The sequence below is a fragment of the Hirundo rustica genome, chromosome 9, assembly GCF_015227805.2.
Source record: "Hirundo rustica isolate bHirRus1 chromosome 9, bHirRus1.pri.v3, whole genome shotgun sequence".
In the NCBI taxonomy this organism is placed as follows: domain Eukaryota; kingdom Metazoa; phylum Chordata; class Aves; order Passeriformes; family Hirundinidae; genus Hirundo; species Hirundo rustica.
The window spans coordinates 16,335,156-16,362,673 of NC_053458.1; the positions used below are offsets into that span (position 1 = coordinate 16,335,156).

The 27,518-nt window shown below is 39.3% G+C and overlaps 1 protein-coding gene and 1 long non-coding RNA gene across 3 annotated transcripts in view; one reads left to right on the top strand and one right to left on the bottom strand.

The window, feature by feature from the left end:
- Positions 1-7,148: 7,148 nt before the first annotated feature.
- The window catches only part of LOC120756807 (uncharacterized), a 49,404-nt gene continuing 29,034 nt past the window's right edge, over positions 7,149-27,518 (bottom strand). Inside the window, exons 2-6 of the long non-coding RNA XR_005702241.2 lie at positions 15,150-15,284; positions 14,004-14,118; positions 11,967-12,078; positions 8,301-8,479; positions 7,149-7,353 (exon numbers count right to left, since the gene is read on the bottom strand). This is a non-coding gene — a long non-coding RNA (uncharacterized LOC120756807). The remainder of the gene's footprint in view (positions 7,354-8,300; positions 8,480-11,966; positions 12,079-14,003; positions 14,119-15,149; positions 15,285-27,518) is intronic.
- CDC7 (cell division cycle 7) lies at positions 8,340-25,892 on the top strand. 2 transcript variants are annotated; one of them, XM_040073492.2, is made up of 11 exons: positions 8,340-8,472; positions 9,725-9,811; positions 11,672-11,807; positions 12,458-12,551; positions 12,664-12,806; positions 14,463-14,706; positions 15,254-15,349; positions 16,349-16,527; positions 17,692-17,774; positions 20,641-20,790; positions 21,755-24,211. In XM_040073492.2, the coding sequence occupies exons 1-11, from the start codon at positions 8,379-8,381 to the stop codon at positions 22,123-22,125; spliced, it is 1,677 nt and encodes a 558-aa protein (XP_039929426.1). In that variant the 5' UTR covers positions 8,340-8,378; the 3' UTR covers positions 22,126-24,211. The 2 variants fall into 2 exon arrangements, with proteins under 2 accessions (XP_039929426.1, XP_039929428.1); XM_040073494.2 differs by having other exon boundaries at positions 8,369-8,472; positions 9,728-9,811; positions 21,755-25,892.

Consider the following 27,518-nt stretch of genomic DNA (forward strand, 5'->3'; position numbering starts at 1 on the left):
GTATCGACTTTATTCTTTCTAATTAAAATCCAGAAGTGAAAGTTACAGAGTTACAGTATTCATTCATCTTCAAAAATTAATGCAACGACTACTCTAGGTGTGGTGTTCTCAGGTCTTACTCAATGTTATAAAAATAAAATAAAATAAAATAAAATAAAATAAAATAAAATAAAATAAAATAAAATAAAATAAAATAAAATAATAGTTATACAAGCTAGCACGAAAGGTGGGTGGTATTTTTAGGAATTCAAAACACCTGGGTCATGTGTTAAAGGGCAGGAATTAATGTACATGACTACGTTTTGCTCTAACCATAATTAGGTCCACAATGACTATGCAGAGTTTAAAATTTTCAGAACATCCCTTGCCTCTGTGGGTGGTTTATCCAAACCAAGGTCCTTCAGGTAGCTGCCTGCCCATTTACACACACTCACAAACACACTTATCTACCTGGCACACGCCGCTCACAGCAGCACAGAACCCAGTTCAGTGCCTTCAAGGTCACACCCGTGTTTAAAGTTATGTATGCACTTAAGTGCTTAGGTGCATGGAGCCCAGCATAGTGGCTCACAGACCCTTATTTCACATGCAAAAAATTGGTTCAAGAAAGTCCATGTACACAGGCTCATTTCTCAGTCTTGATAAGTTTGAGATGATGAGAGATTTCCCCAAGATGTGTTCCCAGACAAACGCTAAATTCAGTAAATTTAGTCCATACCAAATCACCAGTGTCAAAATTCAAGCCAGCAACTTTTCCTGCAAAACATCTTCAGGTCTCTGCACCAGCCTTGCAGCCTGGATGTTCTCTTCTACTGCTCATTTACAGTTTTGTTATGGTGGATTTCAGAGGTTCTGTGGGTGAGATTAAAACTCACCCTGCTGCTTGGGTTACAGCATACAGCAATAAGTCCCTGTGGGCTGCTCTGTAGTGTTCAGCAGGTATTTCACATCTGGACTCTCACTAGGATGGGTACCTGAAGGGAACATTAACTGCTGGTCACCTAAATGATGGTTTGAAAACCAGGTGGTTTCAGGCTGGACTGAGCTGCCACACACAGAGTTAAACCTCGGGCTGCACGCCAGCACCTCTGCCCAGTGGAGGAATTTTCCTTGCCTGCTTCTCCCTGGCATTCCTTATAGTCTTCCTTAGGCATCTTTTCTTCAAAATTGTTTAAGTGTGTATGATTAAAAAAGGTATTAAACTTTGCTGCCTTTCATAGGCATTTCTCGGAACTTAGTGATGGGGACAGGTTTTGTCCGTTTTCCAGAAAGTGCCTCTGCCAAGGAGAAATGCATAAAGAAAACAGTATTTCATCTGGATAACCCAGTGTTTCCATCAGAATCACATAACGTCTAATTATGTACTCCATAAATCTTCATATTTTGTTATGAAGCTCATAATAACAAAGTCTGATAAATAGATTCTCTCCCCTGGCCACTACCAATTGAGTAGAAAAAATACTTATTTATGAAGCTTTATTAATAAAATCTGAATAATTCAAACAGCTTCTTCAGTGAAGAAACACCATATTCCTATTTGCATATAAATGAAATGATGCTTTAGTGTCAGGGTGAAGAATTAAATAATATGAATTTTTACAGTGCAGTCCTGACAGCCTCATAAATATTATGGTCATAAGTTGCAGTTTCCTAAAAATCTCATTTTATCTTTTATTACAAAAATATGGCCAAAGGGCCAAGTCCTACTCATTTTACATGTGTGAGTATTCCCAATGACAACACAACCGTTCAGTAAGTGAGGTTACCACATCCAGCTTTATGTCAGCTACTGGAGCAAAAACACTGTGTTATCTACACATCTACTAGGAAACCAGAATCTCCTATTTAACCACAAGGAAAATCTTGTGTGTTGATAAAATAAAAAGAACAACAAAGACAACTGTAGCTCTACATTCAAAGAGACAATATACAACGGGAGGAAAGGAAAAGCACACTGCTAATACACATAAGATGCCAGATTTGCCCTCAGTTACGCAGGTACCACTTTGGCCAAACCAAATATTCCTGTTAGGTGAAAGCAATCACAAAAGCTGCTGCAATTACAAGAGCACCTAAATGACTTCAAATGGACTTGCTGCTGAGGAAAGCTTTGATTTTATCTGTTTTCTTTGAGAGGTTGAAACATCTCTGAAGCACAACCCCAGACAAGCTATAGAGAAAGCTGAACTGATGAAGCACATTCTCCTAGAGGTCGAATAAAAGTGAGGGCCATGACACCACTTAAGAAACTTTCCAGAGAGGTGTTGTGCAGTCTCAGCAGCTGAGACAAGAAGTGAGTGCCTCCAAAACCTGTCAGTGATATTTTTCCAGCCACAGTGCTGTGCAAGTGGGACAAACTAGTCAAATACAGACGAGGCACACGTGGAAAGTAAAGCTAAACTTGGGGTGTAGGAGGAAGAGGATTATTTATAGAAGTTTTGGCGAGTTTACAAAGTATAGAAATTTATTTATGAAGTCTAAAGGAGACAATGGGAGTACATAGTCCGATCTGTAAATCACTGGCAAATGTATTCATCCCTAACTAAGCCGGCTGTACTCAAACAACACAGCCTGTGTTTGCCTGGCCTGTGTTTTCCAGGGAGACACTGGGTCTCAAGCTGAAGACACCCAAAGCCAAGCAATCAATGATGGCTCTTAACTATTCCAAGGAATACTTAGTGTCAGTACTGAAGCAGGTACTGAAAACTACTTTATTTTGCTTGATTCCAGCTACTAGACATTATTCCTTCTTATTTCAGTCTGGTAGCTTCAAATATTCAACATTCTTTTTGTGTATATATTTTTAGTTATCAACTTACCTTTTAAACTCTTTGATTCATTGGATAAGTTAAAGTTCTTTGTTCTTCAATTACATAGCATTTTCTCTGACTCCTGATCATCCTATAGCTCTTCTCCACACTCACTTTGCTTTTTCAGTGTCCATCTTGCAATGTGAGCATCAGAACCGTGCACACCATGGCCCAGCCACCCTCAGCACTTAGCACATACAGATAAAAATTGTTAATATTAACAGCTGCGCTCTGTCTGTAAGTCAAGGTTTGTACAAACCCGTTCTGCTGCAGCAAACTCATCAGCTTACTCAGCTGGCCTTTTTAAACTTTTCCACTTTGTAGGAGAGCCTACATTCCTTATTAGGTATATATCAATGGATTTTATTAAAACATACTTTGTTTGGATGAGGCCTAGTTTATAAAAGGTTGAGAATTCCTCTGATTCTTTGCCTGAAGTAATTTTTATATCTATTTTTAACTGCCTTTAAATAGGCTGTAGACATTGCTATTGTAGTATGTTTTCTGACACCACAACAATTCTTGATATAACTGATCAGAAAATGCTGATAGAGACAGTCACTGACACATCTGAGGCATTATTCTAGGGCTGCACTTATTTGCATGTGAGAGCAAAGCTGGCAATCTCAGTTTTCCTGGTAAAGAAATGGAAATAGAAAATGAAAAAAAACCAGAAGGACTTTAGTCCCATGGTTTTCAAATCAATCTCTTCATGTTAGTGCAAGACTCATGAGTCCTGAATGATTGAATTTGACAGTATTCCTAAAGGGCACAATAGCATGAAGAGATTTGCCTCAACCTGGTGCCAAAGAGAGCAAACTTTTGCCATACAATCATATTGCTAACAAAAAGAGTAATTAGGAAAGCACGTGTCATTTAGGCTAATGAAAACTGAATAGTACATTTAACAGTCTCTACTGTCATTAAAATTGAATTTTGCCTATATGTATATATGTATAAATGTGTATATATATATATATATGTATATTTCTAATACTGACAGGGCAACAACTGCTTTTCTTTGTTCATTTCTAAGTAGTTTCTAACTGCTAATTGTAAGTTTCTAATTTATGAACAGAGGTTCATGGCAGCAAGGGGATGTTAAGGATCTGCTGCCTCTGTGCTGGATACAATTCATCAATTACCTTCCTGGATCTTGCTTATTGTTTCACTAAGGCTGTACAAACACAGGGAGGCTTCGAGTTTAATTGACCTAGGAAGTGGTTAATAGATGTGTTCCAGTGTCAGCACAGACTCTTTTAGGCCTGTCAGCAGATACAAAAAGAGTGATTCAGCTGCAGTGGATGCCATCACACAGCAATGTTTGGATCCTTTCTTGGCGAGCTCCCAGATGTGGGTTTTGGCGATTGCTTGTCAGCCGTAGGGAACATTCTGCACGAGCCTGGCTCATCATTTGGCTTCTCATCCTTCATGTCCAACCGAGAGATAAAGCCACAAGAGAAGACAGTGCAGCAGTTTGGCTCACAGTTAGATGTGCTGTTTGTTTGTCGTTTTTAGTTGATGCAATTTCTTCTTTTTCCTTCTGAGAAGTTCCTACTGTGGCACATGGTTGGAACTGGATGCTCAGTGTTGAATGAGAAGGTGGAGCCTTCTTTGCCCCACCAGTGAAGAAGGAGTTTCTGCTTATTCAAGTCAACAGCAAAGGAGTGTCTCATGCTACAGCAAAGGCACAGAAGCTGTGCAGATGTGGAGCAGAAGCTATACCTTTACTTTTTCTACATTCATTCAAAACAGAGCAAAAATAAGCTAAAGGTATTTAAGCAAGTACTGAGGAAATAGAGTGGAAACGGTACATATACTCTGTCTCTCCCCTGTGAAGATGTACATGGAGAAAACATGGATGAAGATGTGACTTTTGAGAAGATAGGAGAAGAGTCATATCCAATGTGATTTAACATCCTCCTTAAACAGAGGAGAAACAAGTCAAAAAGTCTTTTGCAAGACAGAAATGAAGACAAGCATCAAGGCTGGCGTTTCTGGCAGTCTAAAGAGTAGGGCAATAAATTAAGAAACACCATGAGATTATACTACAAAGCCAGTTATGCTCGTGAGAACAAAAAAGAATGTTTGACATGGTAGAGAACCACAATCACTGGAAGGATGGCATGAGAGAGCACAACATATTTTGATCAATAAGAAAGGAGGAAATGGAAAGGAGCTAATGATCAAACTAGAAAAATGACCTGGGTCTAAATGAAAATAATTTCAGGTGTTGGAACGAAGATAAATTGAGATATTACAGGGAAAGAAACCACAGCTAGACAGGGTCTTGATAAGAAGATCTAAAAAAAGCAGATTTCTTGCTGCGTGAAGGTACAACTGAAGTCATGGGGAGGAAGTTATGTATGGATATGACTGACAGAGAAGTGCCAATAATGGGAGCTGTACAGAAATGGTGGTGATTTGGTATTCCACATGAGGACAACTCCAAGGCAGAGAGGCCAAGGAAGTCGGATGAAACCGTGACCTGGCCAGGAGGCAGCAGAGCTAAGTACGCAACCTGTAAATAATCAGCAACTATTTTGCAAGTATTAATTGGCAAATATAATTCCTGGTTCAACAGTATTTGGAAATGGCTGTAGGTAAGATTGTCCCAAGAGATTAATTTAGAATGATGTTGCTTGTCATTAGCACTAGGACAAACTTGCACTCATGAATGCTTACGGTGCCCTTTGAACTTCTGTAAGATTGTATAGACAAAAGAAAGAACAGAATTTGGCCTACATTATTTTGTCATTATAACTCATTTAATTAATGTTTGGCATAATCTGCTTTTAAATACATTCACACTTAACTGAAATTATTGAGCTTACATACTTAACTTCACTAAATCTCAAGCTGCTGTGCTGACTTCTTAGAGCCCTAAACAGAAAGTGCAAATGAGAACAACTGTTGGAAAAGAAAAAACTCAACATCAACCTAAAATCTGCTAAAACCAACAAAGCAGCTCAGCAATTAATTTCTGCACCCTCCTTCTAAAACGTGTAACAGGAAACACAACAAAAGTGGTGGGACCTGCTTCTGCATTTAACAATTTGTTAACCTGAATACAGCTTGTTATAAGGTAAAACGAAGCTAGAACATTGCCTTGGGAACTTTAGCAACCCCAGGATTGGTTGTTATTTACCAAGGGCTGCAGTTACAGATCTACCTGAATTATGCAATAAACAAGAGTACTCTGGTTCATATTCTAGTGAACAAGAGATCTATGCATTATCAAGTGGAGCTACTCTTCAACAAGAGTAATATTCTTTTACCTTTAAAAAAGAAGAAACATTCTTCTTTCCAAAGAAGACCAAAAAAGGATAACAGACAAGAAGTGCTAAGTTCTTTTATTTACAAACATACAACTGCATTGGTTTCAATAAAATCCAACTACTCCAAACATCTGCAAAACACTGCTGTGAATGGTTCCAATAGTTCCACTAAATTTCCTAGCCCTACTCATTGCTAGTCAGCAGTTACAGCCCAGATGCAAATTTAATTTTGTGTTCTGTGCGATCCTTTTTGTTGTGTAATCAGGCGCTAAGGCAAAGCTGCAAGCCAAGCCGTTTCCCCCGTTATAACGGTGTAGGTGGAACCATTCCTTGGCCTCTGCGCCATTTGACTGAATTTATATCGGACCTAATGAGAACAAAAGCTTACTGGGGATTTGGGACTAGATTATTTCGCAATAACCACACGCAGAAAAGAAGCCTAACGGCCAAATATCGTTCCAGCGGCCGGGAACACGGCGGGCAAACCCCGCCCCGGCCGGGGCCGGGCTCCGGGCGGGCACAGGCCGCTCCCCGCGCCGGGCCCCGCCCCGCCCCGCGCGCGCCGCTCCGGCCGGGCCCCGCCCCCCCGGCCGGCCAATGGCAGCGCGCTCTGCCCCGCACGGCGCCGCCATTGGCCGGGGCCGCGGCTTCCGCCCAGGGCCGGGATTGGCGGCGGCGCGCGCGCGGCGAAAGGCGGCAGCAGCAAAATCCCGGCGCGCGCCGGTGTCCGCGTGAGTGCCCGTCCGCGCGCCTTCCCCCCCTTCTTCCCCCCCCCCCCCCGCCTCAGCCGCGCTCCGCCGCCCCGGGACCCGGCCCGACCAGCTCCTCCGGGGGGAACCCGCTCCGCGCACCCTCCGCCCCTCAGTGCCCGCCATCCCCGCGGGGACGGCTCCCCTGCCCGGCTGGAGTGGAGCCGAGCGGCGGCTCCACGCGGGGAGCGGAAGGGCCCGTCTGCACCCCGCTGCGGCCGCCTCTGAGCCCCGGGGCCGACGGGGAAGCCCGCGGCGTACGCTTGGCCCGGGGCCTCGCTGGCGGGGGCTGTCCCTTAAAGTCAGTGACGAGCTCCGGGCGCTGGTGACATCACCAGGGCTCAAGGGGGTTTGGATGTGTGACGGCTCTTGCTCGTCCTGGAGCAGACGTATGCTCCGTATCAATGTGTGTTAGCTTGCAGTCCTTGTGCTGCTGGTGAGGGCAGGGTGGTACACGTCTGAACAGGCTGATCTGCCTACTCAACTCGGGCAGAGGGAGCGGCTACCTGTAAGAGACTAGAACCATCTCTAATCGCGTTCCCGTAGTTTCCAAATCCCTCTCCAGCAAAGCTCCCGCAATAAAACGGGGCTCAGAAGAGACGGCTCCTGCCTGCCTCTTGTCCCTGTTGTTACACAAGGATGACAGACTAAAGGTAGCTCAAATTCTTTGGGGACAAAATGTATTTCTACCTCCATAGCTGAAACAGATGAATTCTTTCATCAGAAGTTTTTCAGAATATGTTTTCCCCCGTGTGGAAAAGTTCGTGCAGAACTTTGAAGGTTTGTTAAAGTAACAAGAAAGGAAGGTTTCTGGATGGAACCAGTTTTGAGTAACTCTAAGAGCTGCTGCTTCTAGGCTCACTTGTCACTCTGGTTGTTCTGCCCTGGGAGTCCCTGCCACTCTTTTGCTCCTGAAAACGGAGTATCGGGGTGGGGTTTTTTTGATTGCACAATATTAGTGGACTTTACTAGTTGACAGTTTTATGTATTATTTCCAAGATTTGGGAAGAAGCATTTCAAAATAGTCATGTTCTATTTTTCTTGTAGTGGGAGGGCAATGAATAATCATGCATTTTGTTGAATTTATCTAGGAGACATCTCTTGTATGGAGAAGGGGTTTTTTTCTCTATTTTTTTTTTTTTTTTCAGTTTTTCTGGCTTTCTATAGCTTTTGCAGTGTGCAGTACAGCTATTTCTGTGTACATCAGTTCCTTGCCTTTCAAAGCAAACTTCAGGGAAAAGACAATGCTTTAATGTCAATGAGCACACATGAGAGATGAAAATCACTTGTATTGAAGCCTATCCTGCAGTCTTCCTTCCCTTCCCCCCTCTATCCTCGTTGCTTTGCTGGTTTGCTATTTCACTGGAACGGTGGGTGACACTGTTTTAGGTAGCACAGAGGAACTCCTCAGACTCCCTCAAGCTCATCTCAGGAACTGAGTGCAGGGCTAGGGAGTGTCTTACCAGATATGCTTGCTCCCCCAGGTGTCCAGAAGTGGCTCTGGAAGTCTTGGATTTTTTTTACTTGAGACTTGTTTTGTGATGGAGCCGGTGTTGAAGTCTCCCTGTGATGAACAGCACCCTCAGCAGGCTGAAGACTTCCACGGGAATGTTGAGCAGAGCAGCAAGCTTTCAGGTATGTGCTGAAACAGGGATTGTGAACATTACATTTCATTGTTGATGTGCTGCTTCATCACTTAAGGAAATTTCAGTATTGATTGTAAGCCTGTCTGTATATGATCCTGATGTATAAAGAGTTAATGAAATTAAAACATTTGAGGTGGCTTTTGATTTTAAGTTTATTCCTGCTGTTTGTGCGTTACAAAACTTCAGCAACAGTAGTATGTCACAATTTGCTAAATCTATTTTTTATATATTACTGAACATGTAAGAGTATATGGAAAAAAGCCAGCCCTTGAGAATAAAACTGACCAGACAAGTACATAAGCCCAGTATTTTGCCTTTTAACCTATAATCACCACCCTTACGCTTCAATATCTTTAGATGTGTTTAAGTCCATAAAAACACCCTTCTTGTTTTACTTTGTAGAAAAAAAGAACTGAATTAAGAACTTGTGTTCTGATCGGGGTTTTGTTGGTTGTTTCCAGGTCTCTTTGTGTACCTGAGTGTCCACTTTCTGTAGAGCGCTTGCTCAGGAATCCCTGATGGTCAGCCAGTTTATAGATATAATGGATTCTGATTTTTTAAAAAGATATAGTCCTCTCTTCAAGAAATCCTCTAGCTTCAAAAGAAGTGAATTCTTATGTGAGGTGTAGAAAATGCTTGAACAACAAGGATTTGTAAACTGAATGCAGAACTACATGATTTTTTTTGAAATAATACAGTACCGTATCCTTGTCATGCCATCTAGTGATTGCAGCATGAAGTGCAGCAGCCTAAATGCAGCTCAAACATGGGCTTTGGTGCCAACTGTTTTAAGTAACAGTGGGAAAGATTGCATTATCGATCCTAAAAATATCTAAAAATAAATTGTTTTTCTGCATTTGTGATTTGCATCTGATGGGTTTGCATCTGTGCTTACAGAAACAACTTTTTTAGTTCTGTCTTTTGTCAAATTGCTGTTGCAAATCTCATGTAAACATTTAGTGATGAGCTGTAGGTGTTCTACAAAGCAGAAGGTTTTTGCCCTCTCAGAATGTGGTATGTGTCAGATAAGTAAAAAATAATGTTTAAATGCTGCAACTTATAAAGGAGTGTGATGAAGAACAACAGTATCAACTATGCACGTGGTAATGTCAGCAGGATAGGATATCTTTATGCTGATTTTTCCTTTGTATATGTGAAATGTAATTTGTGATCTCCAAAACAGATCAGATATTGAACCAAGTAATAAAATTCCTAACTTATTTTCCCCATTCTTTCCACAGCAGGAGTAAAAAAAGATATTGAAAAACTTTATGAAGCAGTGCCGCAGCTTGTAAATGTGTTCAAAATAAAGGAAAAAATTGGAGAAGGTAAATGTTCCATTTTATCTTGCTTAGAGTAAAGATTTCTTTTGGCATTTCTAACTTCAAAAGTATAAATCTAAGATCCCAATATACACAATTTAAGCCAAATGTCTTTTTTTGACTTACTACATGGTCACTGTAGGAATTGTAATATGTTGCTGAGCACATAGGTGTACTAATTAGGAACATTTTCAAGATATTTTCTTGGAAATCTAGTATATTAAAGCCTTTTAAGAAAAACAGCCTTCCAATTTTGTCAATTAAAAAAAATTGAGGTAGACTCAATAGTCTTAAAAATCCATTCTTTTTCTCTTTTACATGAGAAATCTACTGGTATGTAGCTGTGTATTGACATACTTAATTGGTGTTCCTTAAGTTAGCTTTGTTTCCACTAAAATCTCTTCGGCAGAAGTGGGTGAGGAAACTGAAAGGTTGGAGCTGCTTGACTTAAAAAATGAACAACTTTTTTATTTTTGAAGACATATGGTCTCAAGTTTTAGAATGCTTCACCTTGTCTTCAACAAGACAGTATTGCAAATACCTTAAATTAGTGTCAGGCCTGACTATAAATAGATTCAGGTACTTCTGAGTGTGGGATTTCAGCACTTTTTGAAACGTTACCCATTTAATCTCTGAAATGCTCTGTGACACTCCACACTCTTGAAACAAAAGATGGTGATAGGAAGCTGGATTGTCTTGTATTTGTTTTGTGATGGAATTTATGTGCAGCAGGTGAGATGCCTAAGTTTTTATTTCAAAAACCACCCAACTACTTAAAAACCCCCAGCTGCATTCCCTACAGGAAGGTAAAATTTCAAAAACAATGAAAAAATCGACTTCTACTTACCATAAAAAAGATAATGTAATTAAGCAAAATTTCTGGTTATGAATAGTGCTCTGATTTTACTTTTGGGAGCAAACAGGTTTTTTTAAAAATACCATTTGCAGTTCGGCAGCCTTATGAGCAAACAAGCTTCAACTTAGTATTCCACTCTGGAATCACTTTAATTTTAGCAGTTCTCACCACCAGAAATTATGTCTTCTGTAGAATTTGGTAACCCTTGTTGCTGCAATCAGTTCTGTTGAAGGTATGAGTCTATAGGTTGTTTGGGATTTTTTTTTTACGGTTGCATGAAGTATTTAGGTTTTTCTGGCATTTGGTGCAAACACATTACTTAAAATGTAATCAAAAATAATTTCTATTCCTTATTCATATGGAAAAACACTTCAACTTCTATGTTCAGATATCTCAGATCATTAGGATAGATTCACCCCCTAAGAGGTTTATTAGGATATTCCTAAAATTAAATGGCTGGGTAAGCTTATCATACAGTCTGAATACTCCCTTTCTCAAGCAAGTGTATCACATTGGATGTGGTAAAATGCTCTGGGGCAAATAAGCAGTGCAGTTAGACATGGTGTGGGAAGCCTTACTTTACAGATAAAGTACAGAATTAAGGAAAATGTAGCAATTTCAGAAGTCCTTTGAATAGCACTGGCAGTGCTTTCCGGATTAGCATTATATAGTCCTCTTACATTGTAGGGAGAGGAGTTAGATGTCAGATGAAAGTAAGCTACCTAAACAAGAAAGCAAATCAAAGATAGGAAATTTACATTCAAAGAGCACTGTGTCCCAGGCAAGTTAGACAGTGTTATATTTGCATTTTTACTGACATAAAAAACTTGTATACAAGATCAGTATATTCAGTAGTAGAAAAAAGGAACTGGATTTTTCTCTTTTAGAATCTGCTTTTGATGTTGTATCAAGTGTACTGCAGGATTGTGAACAGTTAGATCACATCTGTAAAACTCTGCACTGACCCAATTAAAAATGTTGAAGACAGTGTTTTTCTCCTTTGTTTACAGGTACTTTTAGTTCTGTTTACTTGGCCACGGCACAGCTACAAACAGGATATGAGGAAAAAATAGCCCTGAAACACTTGATTCCAACCAGCCACCCTCTGCGAATAGCTGCTGAACTTCAGTGCCTCACAGTGGCAGGGTACATAAACAAAAAAAATATGATTGTCATGACTAAACTGCTGAACGTTGTCTCACTGTTCTGTATTTATTTAAGTTTTGGCACTTCTCTTGATTTGTTTTTAACCACACACATGTGTATTATTTTCACTGAGAGCAAATAACAAAAGGAGTGTCTTACCTGTAATGGATGCCCTTTGCTCTTAGTCTCAGTTTGGGGGGTGGTGCTCAATTTACCAGCTGAGAAATTCCATTATATAGCTCTGAGGTAACAAAGTTCCAGTTCTGAGATGCTTGGAAAAAAGAATCACTTCATTAGAAAATGTGGTTTTAGGAATGGGTATTTGTTGGCAGAGTGTGCCGAACAGCAGCTTCTTAAAGTGGTAGGATTATGAAAGTTAGGGCCTATATTAATTGCACTGGTAACGACAAACCACAGCCCCAGAGATAATCTGCAGAGTTCTCATTCCACACTACAGAATGGAGCATAAAATGGAGTTCAAATGGAACACAGCAGTGAGCAGCAAGAGCACAGCTACTGATTGCTGATAAGACTGCTGTCAAAATAGAAATTAGGATTATAAAAGAAAGCCTGACAGAAGTTTTTAAGAAAGAAAGGAAAATAAATATCCATCTTCTGTACTTTGTTCAGTAACATTATTTTTCTTCTAGGGGACAAGATAATGTTATGGGAGTTAAATACTGCTTTAGGAAGAATGATCATGTTGTTATTGTTATGCCATATCTGGAGCATGAATCCTTCTTGGTGAGTCTCAGACTTTCGATATGTAGTAAAACATTTAATTAAAAGCAGATGCATAACTATTCTATAATTATTCTATGATTCTATAAATTACAATATCCAAATAATCTTTCAGGACATTTTGAATTCCCTTTCCTTTGAAGAAGTGAGGGAATACATGTTTAATCTGTTTAAAGCACTGAGGCGCATTCATCACTTTGGTATTGTTCACCGTGATGTCAAGCCCAGCAACTTCCTCTACAACAGGCAGCTAAAAAAGTGAGTCTGGCCATACTATGATCTCATCTGGGGGTGTGTGCCTTGGCAGAACAGAGTCAATTAGGCTTTTAGGCTTCTTTCCTTCCAGCTGCATAACATGTGGTTAAATAATAAAGCTAAAAACGTGGGAGGTTATTTGTAAAATTTTTCTTTCACTGTTAAAGGACTTAAGAAGGGAAGATTTTTTTTTTTACTTAATGTAATATCTGCTTCATAGAGTAAAAATACCTGACAAAAAGAAGATTTTACTACTGAGTAAAAGTACTACATTTTCAAATAAGAATGAGAAGAATAAAATATGGGTTTTTTTAAAATAAGAATGTTAATTGTAATTTGTGGTGCATAGGATGATCCTTGTACGTTTTTAATGGTGGATAGAGTAAAACTGATACAGATAAGATAGCTGGCTTTGGTCTGTTTTCACCTTACATTGAATTAATATTTATAATTAGTAGGGTTGGCTCTTTTGCCTGCAAGTTACAGAATTTAAAGATTTTAAAAAGTGAGGTACTGCTTCTTTGTGCAGAGCTGAAATGGACAGAATGCTTCAGTGCTAGCAGCCCTATAGCTGTATTTGTTAGCACTGTGCTTGTACAGGTGAGACACTGAGGTGTTGGAGTGTGTCCAGAGCAAAGCACTGAGGGGAGGTTGTAGCAGGATGCACATCCCCAAGTACAAAGTGATGACAGGAGATGGCTGCAAGTTGTACCAGGGAAGGTTTAGGTTCTGTATTAGAAAAAGGTTTAGCAAGCATTGGAATGGACGGCCCAGGGAAGTGGTTGAGTCACCATCCCTAGAGGAATTTAAAAGACCTGTAGATCCAGCACTTAGGGACATAGTTTTGTGGGACTTGGCAGAGGGAGGTTAACAGTTGGACTTGATTTTAAAGGCCTTTTCCAGCCTAAATGTTTCTGTGATTCTATGCAGTAAAAGTTTGTAGGGGAGATTCGATTACATTTTGCCAAACTGCAAGTGTAAAAATTTGAGAAATACTGTTTTGTTTTTTTTTTTTAATCTGTCAGAATGAATATGTATTTTGGTCTTCCAGCATTTGTTTGAGCCCTAATCTCCTCATGGCATTTAGAGGTGTGGAGTTGAGTCTGAGACCCAGGGACAGATGGATTGGCTTTGTACTGGTTGTAGCAAAAAATAATTCGTTTAGAGACAGATCTGAAGTGTGAACTAATGTAGTCTTACCTATTTGAAGACTAAAGTAAATTCCAGTAGTATTTGCCAGAAGTCTGCCAAAACATAAAACCTTGTTGGTCTTGTCTGTCTTCACTGCTACCTTTGTCCTCTCCCCTTGGGAATCCTGCAAGAGTCGTCACTTGTACATGACTGCTGGCTGAATATTCAGGGCTGTAGGATTAGAAGGACTTCAAAAAGGAGTTGCTGGAAATATTTTTTTTTAATGCCTTTGGAGGAAGGATGCACTTGAGAAGATACTGGGACAAGAATATAGGTATAGGATAAAAACATTGAGGGGATAGGTAAGATGGGACAGTAGGAGGAGAAGAAAGAAAATAGAACTGTGATGCTGGCAACTACAGATAACCAACATTGAATGAAATGTGAAAGAAAGATAAATAGTAATGAATAGTAAATTGAATGATTAATAGATAGTTTCTGGCTGATTCTGAATTTGTGTCTTTTCAGGTATGCCTTGGTAGATTTTGGCTTGGCACAAGGAACCCCTGATACAAAAATTGAGCTTCTTAAAACCGCCCATTCTGAAGACCAGCAGAGAAGTTGCTTGCAAACTAATCCCGTTGTAGCCTTGGGAAATGGGGTTTCTGTCACAGCACCTGAACAGATAGCTCAACAGTCAGCCTCAAAAGCAGCTGATAGAAGGTCCAGCTCACTTTCAAAAGTACAGATGAAGCAAGGAAGAGGAGGAAAGGTTCTCAGTCTCTTTTACTAATGCTGTTGTATATGTTTAATGTGTTCCTTCATCCAACAGGGGGCGATGCAGTACTTGCACAGAAGCTGAGCCTGCGCAGCGTCACAGTGTTCATATCTGAGGAGCTACTCCTATGTAACTATTGGCTTCATCATTATCTGTTAGATGTAATACAGTGCTGAAGGCTGTATAAAACTCTAGCATGGGTTACTATTTAGACAGCCTTAAATCCTTTTTTAGAGACATGGATGGTGAAACTCCTCCCCAAGCCAATAATCATTCACCTACGTTTAGTTACTAATTGCATAACAAATGCAGTACAGACTATACCGAGATTGTCTTGGGGCACTTCAGAGGTGTGATTTGGTTTGTAAATATGTTTGCTGTTCTGTCTAGACCATGTTTCTTCATCCACAGTAAACTGATGCCTGAAAACTACTTACATGCAGCTGTTCTTGTTTTATGACACTCCACACATTTTTTTGAACCATCAGTACTGAGATGCCTGTTAAACAGGATCCTTACTGTCCTTTTGTTGGTATTGTAGGAGGACTCTGTGCACCATTCTGTCCAGCGCTCTGTTTTTGGAGAGAGGAATTTCAATGTCTATAGCACCACGTACCAGGAGAACACAAGCACAAAAGTAAGAAGCATTGACTCATCAGCAGGATCAATCTGCTGCATATTTGAAAAATTATAGAACTGGCTGTTCTGTAAGACTGAGCTCCAGAATGCTATAAAACTAAAAGGTTTTGAGCAGACTATTAAATGTGTCTTTCCTAAAAGGCTCAAAGAATTTTTAATTTCTGTTTCAGTCCCTTTTGAAGCTCTTAAACAATAAGTTCTGTAGCTGTCTCCCTAGCTGAGCTTGTTTGGATGCTAAGTTAATCTTTTTTCCTATACATCTAAATGTGCAGCTAATCATAGAATCACAAAATAAACTGAGCTGGACGGGACCCATGAGGATCATGAAGCCCAACTCCTGGCCCTGCACAGGACACCCCAGGAGTCACACCCTGTGCTTGAGAGCATTGTCCAAGTGCTTCTTGACCTCTGTTAGGCTGGTGCTGTGACCACTGCCCTGGGGAGCTGTTCCAGTGCCCAACCACCCCTTACTTACCTTGTGAAATTAAAAAAAAAAAAATTATTTTGCAGTTAAAGCTGAAGGTAAAACTTGTAACTATTTTTTTGTAATTAGTATTTAATATGACAAGGGGAAAACCCCAACTAAATTAGAGGGTTTGGTTTATGGTATTTTATTGTAGAACTAGAGTTAGTGTCTGTGTGTTGCTGTGGCATTTTTGTATTTTTTTTTTTCTTACTCTCATGTTGTGCCAAAAAAAATCTTGAAGCACTATACTAACTTGAAAAATACTTGTCTTGTAGCTTCAGAATATCTAATACATATTGGTTTTTTGGTAAACACTGAAAATGTCTTCTGAAGGGAAAGGGGAGGAAATCAGGCTATCTAGAAAGTTCCAGTGTCTGTTTTATAGTATTTTTGATACTGTTAAAGGGGTTTGCTGTCAGTTCTAAAATTATTCTTGTTCATGAGCACCTGTTAAGTCAGTATTTTAGGAACTGTCCTATCTATATGTAACTTCTTAAATATGTCACCTTCTCTAAAATATCTTCATTGCAGCTCATAAAACAATCAAAGGTGATAGATGTTTCATCTAGGAAGTTAGTAACAAAGAAGAAGATTATTTCTACCAAAACTGTGAGCAATGGGGCAGCCAGGAAAGCTGCCAGTGGTTGCCCTTTAAACCTGCTCTGTGACTGTTATGCAACGGATAGAGTTTGCAGTGTTTGCCTTTCAAGGTAATTTGCTTTGATAATGTTGTAAAATTGTCTGCTCTGCTGTCAAGCAAAGTCAGAACCTTAGATTTACTAGACTGCTGATTTAGTAAGTGAAAGATAGCATTTGATCTCTGCAGCCCTTAAAACACTGAGTATGCTCTTTTTAAACAAGAATGGTTCATGGAATTCATGGATTAGTTCACTGCTATCTGCAGCTGGAAAGATTCACTGGTAATTATTTTCTTGCTGAGTTAATTCACCTACATTGTAGAAAATCACTTGAGTTAATTACAACACTTAGAAAAGCGTTCTAAATTCTGTCATTTAGTAGTCATCTAATAGGCCTAAATTATACCAACAGTTGGGATTCTGGAAATCATGAACTGTAGAAAAGGAAGCAAAACTGTTTTGTATTTGTTCCTCTAAAAAACTAATAGAATCAGAGAATGGTTTGGGTTGGAAGGAACCTTAAGGTCATCTTGTTCCAAAACCGCTGCCATGGGCAGGCGCAATTCCCATTAGACCAGGTTGCTCTGAGCTGCATCCTGCCTGGCCTTGAGCACTGCCAGAGATGGGCAGCCTGTCCCAGTGCCTCATGCTGGAGAATCTTAGTAGCTCAGTTAAACTTCATCCCTCTATAGGTAGTTTTGATTACGATCTGCTATTGTCTTTTATCCACACATTATTTTTCAAATAATGATAACCTCGCAGCTTTTAGTTAATCTAACAAAAAGTAAATTCTTGGCAACACTCTGGGTGACCCTTAGTTTGGACTAGCACAAAGCCATAGCATCCACATTCAAGAATCTCATATGCTTTTTGCCTTGGGTTAGTTAGCCTCAACTTCAAAGTTTCCCATGAAAATAAGCCTTTAACAAAAATGACACTTCTCTTAGATGAAACTAAGAAAATGTCATTGTGAATTAAGTATGCAGTAAGTATTTCTCTGGTATTATATGCTAGATAATGTAATTAAAATGGAATAGATAATAAGGCTATTACATCTGTATCTTATGATTTCATGCTAGGTAGGATGCTTCAAACCTCTGTAAAACTTGAATAAAGCAAGGTTAGGTTGTTTCCACATCTTACATAAGTATATTCTAAAAAAATATTAAGTATTTTTAGATGTAAAACTTACTTATCAAGTTTTATATTCTAAATATATTTGTCTCTTATTACAAGGCGACAGCAAGTGGCTCCCAGGGCAGGAACACCTGGATTCAGAGCACCAGAAGTATTAACAAAGTGCCCCACTCAGACCACAGGTACTGCCCAACAGACTCAAACAAATGGCTTTTTTCACCTTTTCATCCATCTCATTTATGCATATTTTGTTGTCTTTTTATGGGAGGATTTTTAAACTTGTGAAATTAACTTTTCATCCCTTCTAATGCTTTTCAAGTATTTCCTGATTTTAATTAAAAGTTTATTTTTCAGAGAAATATATTCAGGAATATTTTTCCTGTGTTTGAAGCTTGAACGTGTCTGTATTAATTTGAGAGGTAGTGCAATGTGCAGGAGTAGAATACGATATATTTTAAAGGAAAAAAGAATTTTTTATGAAGTTTCTTGGTTTATTTGTCCTAGAAAAATCTTGAATAAATCTTTGGGAGAGAGGACATTGTTTAGCCTTTTCTAGGCAGGTTGTAACATATGCTGCCCTAGCAGGCATAATTAATGGTGTAATTGCAAATATGTTCTAGTAAGCATTATTTAATGACTTTTTATCAGACTTTTTTCTTTTTGCTAGTGCTTTAAATGCCTGGTCTGTAAATATAATTTTTTTAAAATAAAAATTTTAATTTCTCTGTGTTAAAATTTAGTTAATAAGATGCAGTGGTTTGGGTCAATATTGGGGCAGGGCAGAGGGATGGTTGATGCATTAGCTGGTGCAAGCAAGATGAGAGAGGCTGTGCCTACCTGCAGGATGGAGAAATAATAGAAGCAGTTACCCATTAAACATTTGGTGTATGACCAGGAGTTCTCACTTTTAAAAAAATACAAATGTCCTCAAAAACTGGATTTGAAATATAAGGGGTTTTTTTTTTCTGAATACTTTTGAGAAAAGCCGTCAATTTTCAGTAAAGTATGTCTACACACTCAAAATAGAATTAACAACATATTTGATCATCTTATGCCTAGATAGCTTACTGCTGTTTGAAACAATATCTGTCCTGTGGGTATGGCTGGGATTTCAGAGGTATGGCAGCTTGTTTGGAGTTCTTGTGCCTGTGCTCTAACAGCCAGCTTTATGGGCTAGCAGTCATCCAGAAATCTAGGACAAGTTTAGACAATCCCTGAACCTGTCTAGACAGAATTGAGGCAGAAAGAGGATGTACCTCAGAAATCTTGGACACGTGCTGCTGTTAAGCATGCTTTCAGATGGTTCTCTGTTCTCTGGGGTAATGAAGAGCAGGATTACAAAAAGTAGGGGTAGATCTGGACACCCTTGGGTGTGGCACAGACATCCCCTGCCTGAGTCACTGGTGCTGAGCTTCTGCAGTATGTCAACAAAAGCCTTAATTAGAAATGGGTAGACTAATACTAATATTTGATATCATGTTTCATTTAAACTAGCAAGTATTACTGTCTGCATTCATTTGGGACTGCTGGAGTCACCTCCTTGCATTCCTGCCAGTCTTACTCCTAGTTCAGGCCTCTGCTGAGACCAAGACTGGCTGAATCCAGCCAACTCTACCCAGAGCTACTGCAGCACACCTGACCTGGGTTCACACTGCTGGGAGTACAACCTAAACTCTTAAGTTGAGGCTACACAGGTCCAGTTACACTTTCCCTTGGTATTTCCCTCTGTTCCCCTTTTCCTCACTAGCTGGATAACACTGGACAAAAGCAGAGGGAGGAATCGTGATTTTGATGTCATTCCACAAGATCTTGCACTCTGCTGATGACCACAGCTCTACCACAATTGCGGGGCCAGAATTTACTGCCCATTCAGATGTATAATGCCGTTTAATTTCAGCAAGAGTTACATAATTAAACCTTTTCAAAGGTCTTGACCTTGATTACTCCAGCTTACCCAACCACATCCTCAGGGGGGATGCACAGCTCCTCAAACAGATACCATTACTATATCACTGTTGGAAAGATGATACTAAAACTTTTTTTACAGGAACTGCAGAAGGCAGAGAACCTTTCCACTGTAAAATGTGCCAAATTATAAACTTGGATTTTCATTTTTTTTTTACTAAAAGACATAAAATCTGGTTTTGCAACTAGACTCAACCTAATACTTTTTCTTCAAATCAAAGTCCTGTGCAAAGAGTGTTTCTAATTAAAATGTCCAAATTAATTATTGCCTATTTTGCTACTCACTTTTTTTGAATAGGACTAAGATGAATATGCCTCTATTTCCCAACTGATAATTTTTCTCTTCAGAGTTTGAGATCCATCAATGTCTCTCCTTCACTTTCCTTGCCATCTCTCAAAATGTGCACCTTAGCGAGCCAAAAAAATGATGGCAGACAGGTATTCTTGTAACTTCTAGATGGAAGTTTCCATCAGGCTTTGGCCTCTATCCCCAGAGTACTCTCTGTACTCTTCATAACACAATGAAAATGATGAATGGCTTTGAACTTCTACAGTTTTTAAACTGCCTATCTTGTCAAGTGAGTTCGTATTAGAGAGGAACAAAGTTCATAATAAGATAAATTTCTTAGTACTGCCTACTGATGCCAGCCTCAATCCCCCAAAAATATTTCCATGAACATTTGTGAGTTGTTTATTATTTGTGACCATTATATAAGTTTTCTTCATGTGACATAAAGTTAAATATGGATCAAGCCTGCCATTTCATTTGCCCCCTCTCATCTTCCCGGGTAAAACAACTTCAAACATTGTTTTGGTCCATTTTAAGTTTAGCAAGATAATGGAATTACTCATATGAAAAACAGTCCCTCTGCATCAAAGTAGGAAATTCTTCTTCAGTGTAATTACAGTAATTTCCACTCTTGTCTGAAGTATTATCTATGTGACCAAAGTCAAGAAGTACTTCAGAACATAACTTTCACTGATAGAAACTTTTCTGATAATAATTTCTTTTAAAGAAAGTTGAGGTTTTGTTTGTGATGAAATCATGAGTTTAGCTGTTAAGAAATTTGCTTTCCTTTGCAGCAATAGACATGTGGTCTGCAGGAATCATATTCCTTTCTCTGCTCAGTGGACGGTATCCATTTTTCAAAGCAAGTGATGATTTAACTGCTTTGGCACAAATCATGACAGTTCGTGGATCCAGAGAAACCATTCAGGCTGCTAGAACTTTTGGTATGCAAACCTTTATTATGGGGGAAGGGGGAAAATGTTACTTTATGCTGTGATTTACAATCAATATTTTTTTTTTGTGTATATAAATACATTTTTAGCTTTGAGAGTAATTCTGGAAGTAAATCACACTTTTTGCAGGTCTATACTGACAGACTTTTTTTTTAAGACAGTTTTGTGTTCTTCTGTCTTTTACAATGTGTGTATGGGGTGCTTTCTGTCATAGTTTTCCCAACCTGTCTACTGCCTTTCAGTAAGTCAGGGCTACTTGAGGTGAAGTATGCCAACTAAATGTTTCCTACTGGCATATGGTTAGAATTCTTGAGACAGTGTTTCTATTCCGACAAAATTTGGCCTGGAGGCTTAAGTCAATATGACTTAATATTTAAATGATGCAAACCTTGCTTTTTCCCCGCCCCTTCCCCCAAAAGGCCTGGTAAAACAAACAAACACACTGAAAACCCACAAACCCAATACCCAACAGCTGGCCTGTTTTAAAGAGACACAATCACCACAAAACACAAAATATCGAAGTAACCATTCCCCTGGTTGCTTGCAGGCTAAATGCTGCAGCGCTTGCTACCTGGACGTGTAACTGCCACCATCAATTTTCATTCTCCAGACAGAGGTGTAAAAATCAGTAATTGTCTTCAGTTCTGTTAAAATGACAGCAAAATGCAAAAAGTTGGTGTACAGGGTGGCTGACAACCTGTCATTACCTAACTTCACATAACCCAAAGCTCTTTGTTCTCAGCAAAACTGAGATGATAACCCCTTCTGACTTTGAGGGGCTGCTGCTGCAACAGCAGGGCTGGTGGGGGGGGGTGGATTTCCTTCTTTGATAGATTTGGGATGTTTTTCTTTCATGCTGGTTATACTTTGAGATATGAAGTTTCTATGAAACAAAAGTTACAGTTGTATACAAAATATAATAAAATGTGGCTTCCTCTACAACTTTTTTCCCTAGGAAAATCAGTTGTGTGTACTCAGGTTGTCCCAACTCAAAACCTCCGAAGCCTCTGTGAAAAGCTGAGAGGAACAAATAGCAGCTGTAAGAGATCTCAGGGGGAAGGGCCGACCAGGTCTGAAAACAGCACAGCTTTGCCAGCAGACAAACCCAGTGCTCCTGAGACACTCGGAAAACAAGTTCAACACTTACAGAGTTTTCAGGAAGGTGATGGTGCTTTGGAAATGAAGGCAACTGACATGAAAGGATGGGATCAGGTTCCTGATGAAGCATATGACCTACTTGATAAGCTACTAGACTTAAACCCTGCAACGAGAATAACTGCAAAAGAGGCTTTGCTGCATCCTTTTTTTAAAGACATAAGGCTCTGAGAAGATAACTTACTCTCTTATTCCTTTCATATGTTTTGTGTGGAATTGGAATACTGAGGCAGCTTTACCTTGTTGCCCATAATATTTACACTCATTGAAATAACGTCACACTGTGCTCTGAACTACTGAAATTTTGTCTTGTACAGTTAGACTGTAAATGTCAGTTTAAGAAATACTTGCAGATGCAAAAGTTACATAAACATCACTAACGTGGTCTTATCCTAAGAGGATTATCAACTTCCGAGAGGTTATTGCTGTGCATACCTGTTCTCTAAGTTAACTTCGATCAAAAACAACAAAGAAAAAAGAGTTTCATAAGGTTTATGCTTAATTCTCAAGATATTCCCTTAAAATTTACAAGTTTGCCTTAAGGTAAGACTGAAATGAGAGTGTTTGAGAGACTTTTTTCTGTACTTGCCTATCTCTGCTTTGTTCCTCTTTAGTACGTGGGGGACTGAAAATGGAACAAAGTGTATCCATTTTGTTCAGACTATTTTCAGAGAACAGTAGTTCTATTTGGGAAGGTTGCTAGAAGAAAGGCCAGGTGCTGGAGATTGTATCATCAAAAGAAAAACATAACTTTTAAATGCACATTTTTGTTCCTGTCTGGTCTTTCCTACTTAGGCAATAGTAATTAATGCAGTCACTCATTCTGCATAGTCCATGTTTCCTCAGTGCCATGGATAACTCAGTATTCCACAGCTGCTGCTTTCAGGATATCTCGGATGCAAGGCATAGGTTTGATTTCTGTTTTGGAAATTTTGTTTGATTTCTTAAAAAATACCTGTTCAATAAATGATTTGGTTTTATAACTTCAGAAGCTTGTCTAGAGACGCTTCTATAAAAGTCAGGTAAGCTTTTCCTGTGGGATGTTTCTGTTCAGGGAGTCTTGCATGTTGGTTCCCTCCATAAACTCCTCAGTGATAGAAGACACTTTTTGGATAGCTCTAGTGTGTATGGCTGTTTTAGTGGAACTGTCTTAATTATTAAGGAGCTCTTAGCACAGAGTTAGCTAGATATTGTGTGGTCCTAAGGAGGAAAATCCCTTACCTTCAACGTGCAAAGTAAGCTACATCATGTCCAATAGAGGTTTCTCTAAACCCCTTGATAATTCTGGAGACTGAAACATAATACAGTGTTTTTCCATGTACATTTCTTGAGATGCTGATGGAGTTGCTGTAAGTTCTGGGCCATTCTGAGAAAAGATTGCTGCTTTGATAAATCTTGTAAAAGCCTTCTCATATGAGCTGATGGTTATGATAGTGCAGTGATCCTGATACCCTGATCAGGCCTGGGGCTGAAGAGACAAGATTTCAATATTTTCAAAACCTTGAATACATAGCAAATAAGAGTAATGTTGCTCTGTTTCTGGCATCTGCTATTAGGGAAAAATATTTGCAGATGTCAGAATATTGATTGCAGAAAATCTTGAAACTCTCAAGACTCTGGGGCCCAGGTCTTGTAATTTTTGCTGTTTATATAATTTCAACACAGCACGTCACTGAGAAATTATTTATCTAAAGGAACTGTGGCCAAATTTGGCAAGCAGTGCTGTCTGCCAGTGTCTGCAGATGTATTGTTTCCTCCTACATTCACTCAATGCTGTCTATGGTCTTATGAGAGCATCAGCTGACAACAAGCAAAAATATGTCAGTTATCTGTTGTGAGCTTTCTAAGCAGCTTCAGCTCTTAAGCTTCCCTGCTAACAGCCTTCAGCAGCTCCTTCCATCAGCCCTACAACAATTAACCTCTGCATTCATTTAATAGCCAAAAAGAAAGTGTCATTGCTAGTGGTAGTTTTACCAGAACAGTAAGGGTAAATAAAATTTGTAAGGAACAAGCTCCATGTATTCCATAACAAGCTGGAAGAACACATTGGTATTCTTTCTTCCAGACAGCTATTTAAAATGTGGAGATTTTTTTTTTTTTTCAAGGGGAAGGATAAAATAAAAAGTGCGTTTGAACTAGCATATGCTAAGGAAGTATTTTTTCCCTGCACTCTACAGAAGAAAACCTTAAGTAAAATGCTAAATGCAATGGGCTCTCACTGGGGAGAAAAAAAATGAAGGAAACGAACAAGAAAACACTAGGGCTAAGCAGTGGTTGCCACTGGATTTTCTGCTTCTCTCTGCTGTGTTTCTAAGAATCTCTAAAAACCACAGATAAGGTACTAAGATTCCCTTAAAGTTTAAATACCTGGTTTGAGATATTTATATACTGAACATGAATCTTGTACCATGAGAGCTGCAAATAGAAAAAATTCTGCACAGAAATTACATTGCTTCAACAAATGTTCTGTGGTTGTGAGGCTGCAGCTGGGTTAGTGTTAAGTTCTGGACACCCTGTATGACAAGGTTAGTAACAAATTGGGCAGAAACCAAAAACAGCAGCAAAAAGCTGCATCGACTTGGAGAGATTAATAGAAACTGATACCTAGAATTCTGAGAACAGAATGTTAGAAGCAAATCAAAATATGTCTGTGTATTTAGCATTGGGAAGACTAACTTATTATCGGTACTAAGCCAGACTAGGTGAGGAAACTGACATGCTTATTATGTTCATCCTAGTTGAAAAAGGTTACAAGTACATAATTATTATTTTCCTAGCACCTTTCTGGCCATCACATTCTACTAGTGAGCAAAATACAAAGAAAGAAGAAGTCTTTAGAGCTTGCCTCATATTTGTTGGTGATGAAGAGGTATGTTCTGAAAGAGGTGACAGAAAGAAATTGTTTGCATTTAGCAGGGGATACCTGAACTTTCTCCTTCCTCATTAAGGCAGACCACACAAGGCAAGAGAAGTAAAAGAAAAAACCCCATCAACCCAGTTTTCTCTTGTTTGCCCAGTTTTGCTGTATAGAGAAAATGACTAACCATTCAAATCACTTAGTACTTTATGGCCTTATGAATTCCTAGTCTATAATGAAACCATGCAGCTCAAGTGGTAGGCTTATAGCAAGGACAGTTCTCTTGAGACGTTACTGAAGCAACGTTCTTACTGCAGCACAATTGTGAATGTTTTTTTGGTTGAGTTGGGTGTTTCTGATGTTTGGTTTTTTAGAGCACATAGTAAATTATTCTACTACTGTGGCCACAGCATGTTCACTTCAGACCTCTCTTGTAGTTTATCCAGAAAACAGAACATGTCCCAGGTCAGTGGCAGTCCATATGTGGTTCATACCCCTCTCTGCTGCTGTGTTCCTGGCTGGCCAGTTCAAGGGGTAGTAAATACTGAAACTGGCAGACTGCACGCAGTGGGTGGAAATTGGATAATCCCTTTGATCATATGCTTACAAGTGCCAGCATATACAGTTTTGTTACCCTGGTAACAAAAAAATTCTGATACTGCTGAGCTGAGGGTCCAGTAAATTGGATATTTTGCATCAGCATAACCTAGATAACCAAGGGTTTTTAAATATGCCTGTTGTATGCTTAATTCTGCCTCTCCTATGACTCAATCCTTTCTACTTTCATCTCAACTGACTGCTAGAATGTTTTCCCTATACAATGGTTTATTGTATCATGTTAAAAACTAACCACTATATGCATTCCTGAATATCCCCAGAGTATTATTTATTCCATTTATGGAAAAACTCACATCTTCCTGTGGGGATATAGCAGGGAAGAGAGTGGTTTTGTTACATGTTATTTGGTTTCTTGCATAAAGTTCTTCCATAGTTTTCAGAAGAGTCAGATTTTAATCTAAGACCTAATTAAACTTTTTTTTCAATATTTTGTTTCAATAATTCTAGTGTTAAGAATGTTTTGCCCAAGGTATTAATTTGATCCATGAATTTTATATGGCATAAACAAACTAATTGTAACAAATAATGCATAATTAGTTTTACATCTTGATGTGACAATAGGGGTGTAGCCTAACACCTGATATTTTAAAAGAAAATCAGGATCTTATGAGGAAAGCTTAAATGATTGATATAATGAATGCCAATGGTCATGTGTAGCAGGCACCTCATTGATAAAACCTCCCTTGTACTTCTCATTCCTGTTTTTTCTTACCACCTGCCCCAAAAATTCCTACCAGAGGATCAAATGCACTCTGTGTTGCTATAAGGCATTTGTCTTTAATTATTCTTTTGCTACTTAGAGTGTTACTGTTTGTTATGTGAAAAGTACCAATTATTTCCAAGTGTCCTGGAAAAAAAAAATTTAGAGTTCCCTGTAGCATTTCAGCTTTCTTGTCAGATCTGGGAATGCCAATTTCAAAGAGAACTGCTGAAATTTCTACTACATGTGTGTACACTTGTCAGGAGGAAACCACTGAGATGAGGCAGTAGCGTGAATCTCAGAGGACACAAAATCCTACAGCCAGCTTTTTTTCTTGTTCTATAAACAACTCCACAACTTTTTCCTTCACCAGATTGATACTCAGCTATTCAAGTTTTTCAGACTTGCTTTCAAGACTCCCTCGGGCTGTGTTAGCTACTCATGGGGCTCCTTCCACATCCCAGAAGTGAGGGGATTGCAGTGGTTCATGTGCTGCAGCAGAGAAGACACACAGAACCACAGAATATCCTGGGCTGCAAGGGGCCTATCAGGATCATCACCTCCAACTCCTGACCCTCCCAGGAGTCACACCATGTGCCGGAGAGCTTTGTCCAAATGCTTCTTGAACTCAGACACATCGAGGATCTTTTTGTTCTTTTAGTACTTTTAATGGATTAAACTGTGGTAGTTTACTATGGACAATTCATCAGGGCCCAGAATTGTCCTGCACACAGCTTACAGCCAAGCAGTTATTGCCTGCTGGGATCCTTCACAATCTGGCATATGTTTTCCATTGCAGAGCTGCTTGCAACTAGTTCTGTAACTCTGTAACTTGAGTCACGTTCATTGCAGTTGCTTAATGAAAAAACAGTGTGCAGTTTGAATTTATAGGTATTTACCCCAGCTGTCTTTGTAAAACTCAGAGTATTCTGAAATACTCACAGGCAGCCCATGCTGGGAGGGGAGAAAGGTCTGTGTTAATTACCTCCTGTTAGCTCAGTTTTTGTTTGCTAAAAATCAGTGCTTTTATTAATTTGCTGCATTATGACTTACATGTGGTAAGTCCTCTATCATGACAGCAAAAAGAGGACTGTAAAATCCATGGTGAATTACTTTGGACAAGGATACAAATATACTGGACCAATGGTGCTCCAGAACTGCATTCCCTTGCCTTATTTCAAGGCTCAAAATGAAGACTTAATGTTGGGCTTTTCCTTGAAGTATTTTCCGGGGAGTTTCATCACCTACAACTTTCTTAGAGCACATAAAACTGATTAATCAAGGCCTACTGCTTCCAGCCATTTTGGAACCTAATGAATATGGCAGGACATTTCTGAGCCACTTCAGCTGATGGCTGCTGAACTACTGAGCTCCTTCTGTCACACCCCC

Excerpts from the sequence above, each read along its gene's own strand:
- CDC7 (XM_040073492.2), top strand. The coding sequence starts at position 8,379 with ATGGAGCCGGTGTTGAAGTCTCCCTGTGATGAACAGCACCCTCAGCAG. Across the intron at positions 9,812-11,671 it reads AAAGGAAAAAATTGGAGAAG|GTACTTTTAGTTCTGTTTAC; the intron begins GTAAATGTTCCA and ends CTTTGTTTACAG. Across the intron at positions 16,528-17,691 it reads TGCAGTGTTTGCCTTTCAAG|GCGACAGCAAGTGGCTCCCA; the intron begins GTAATTTGCTTT and ends TCTTATTACAAG.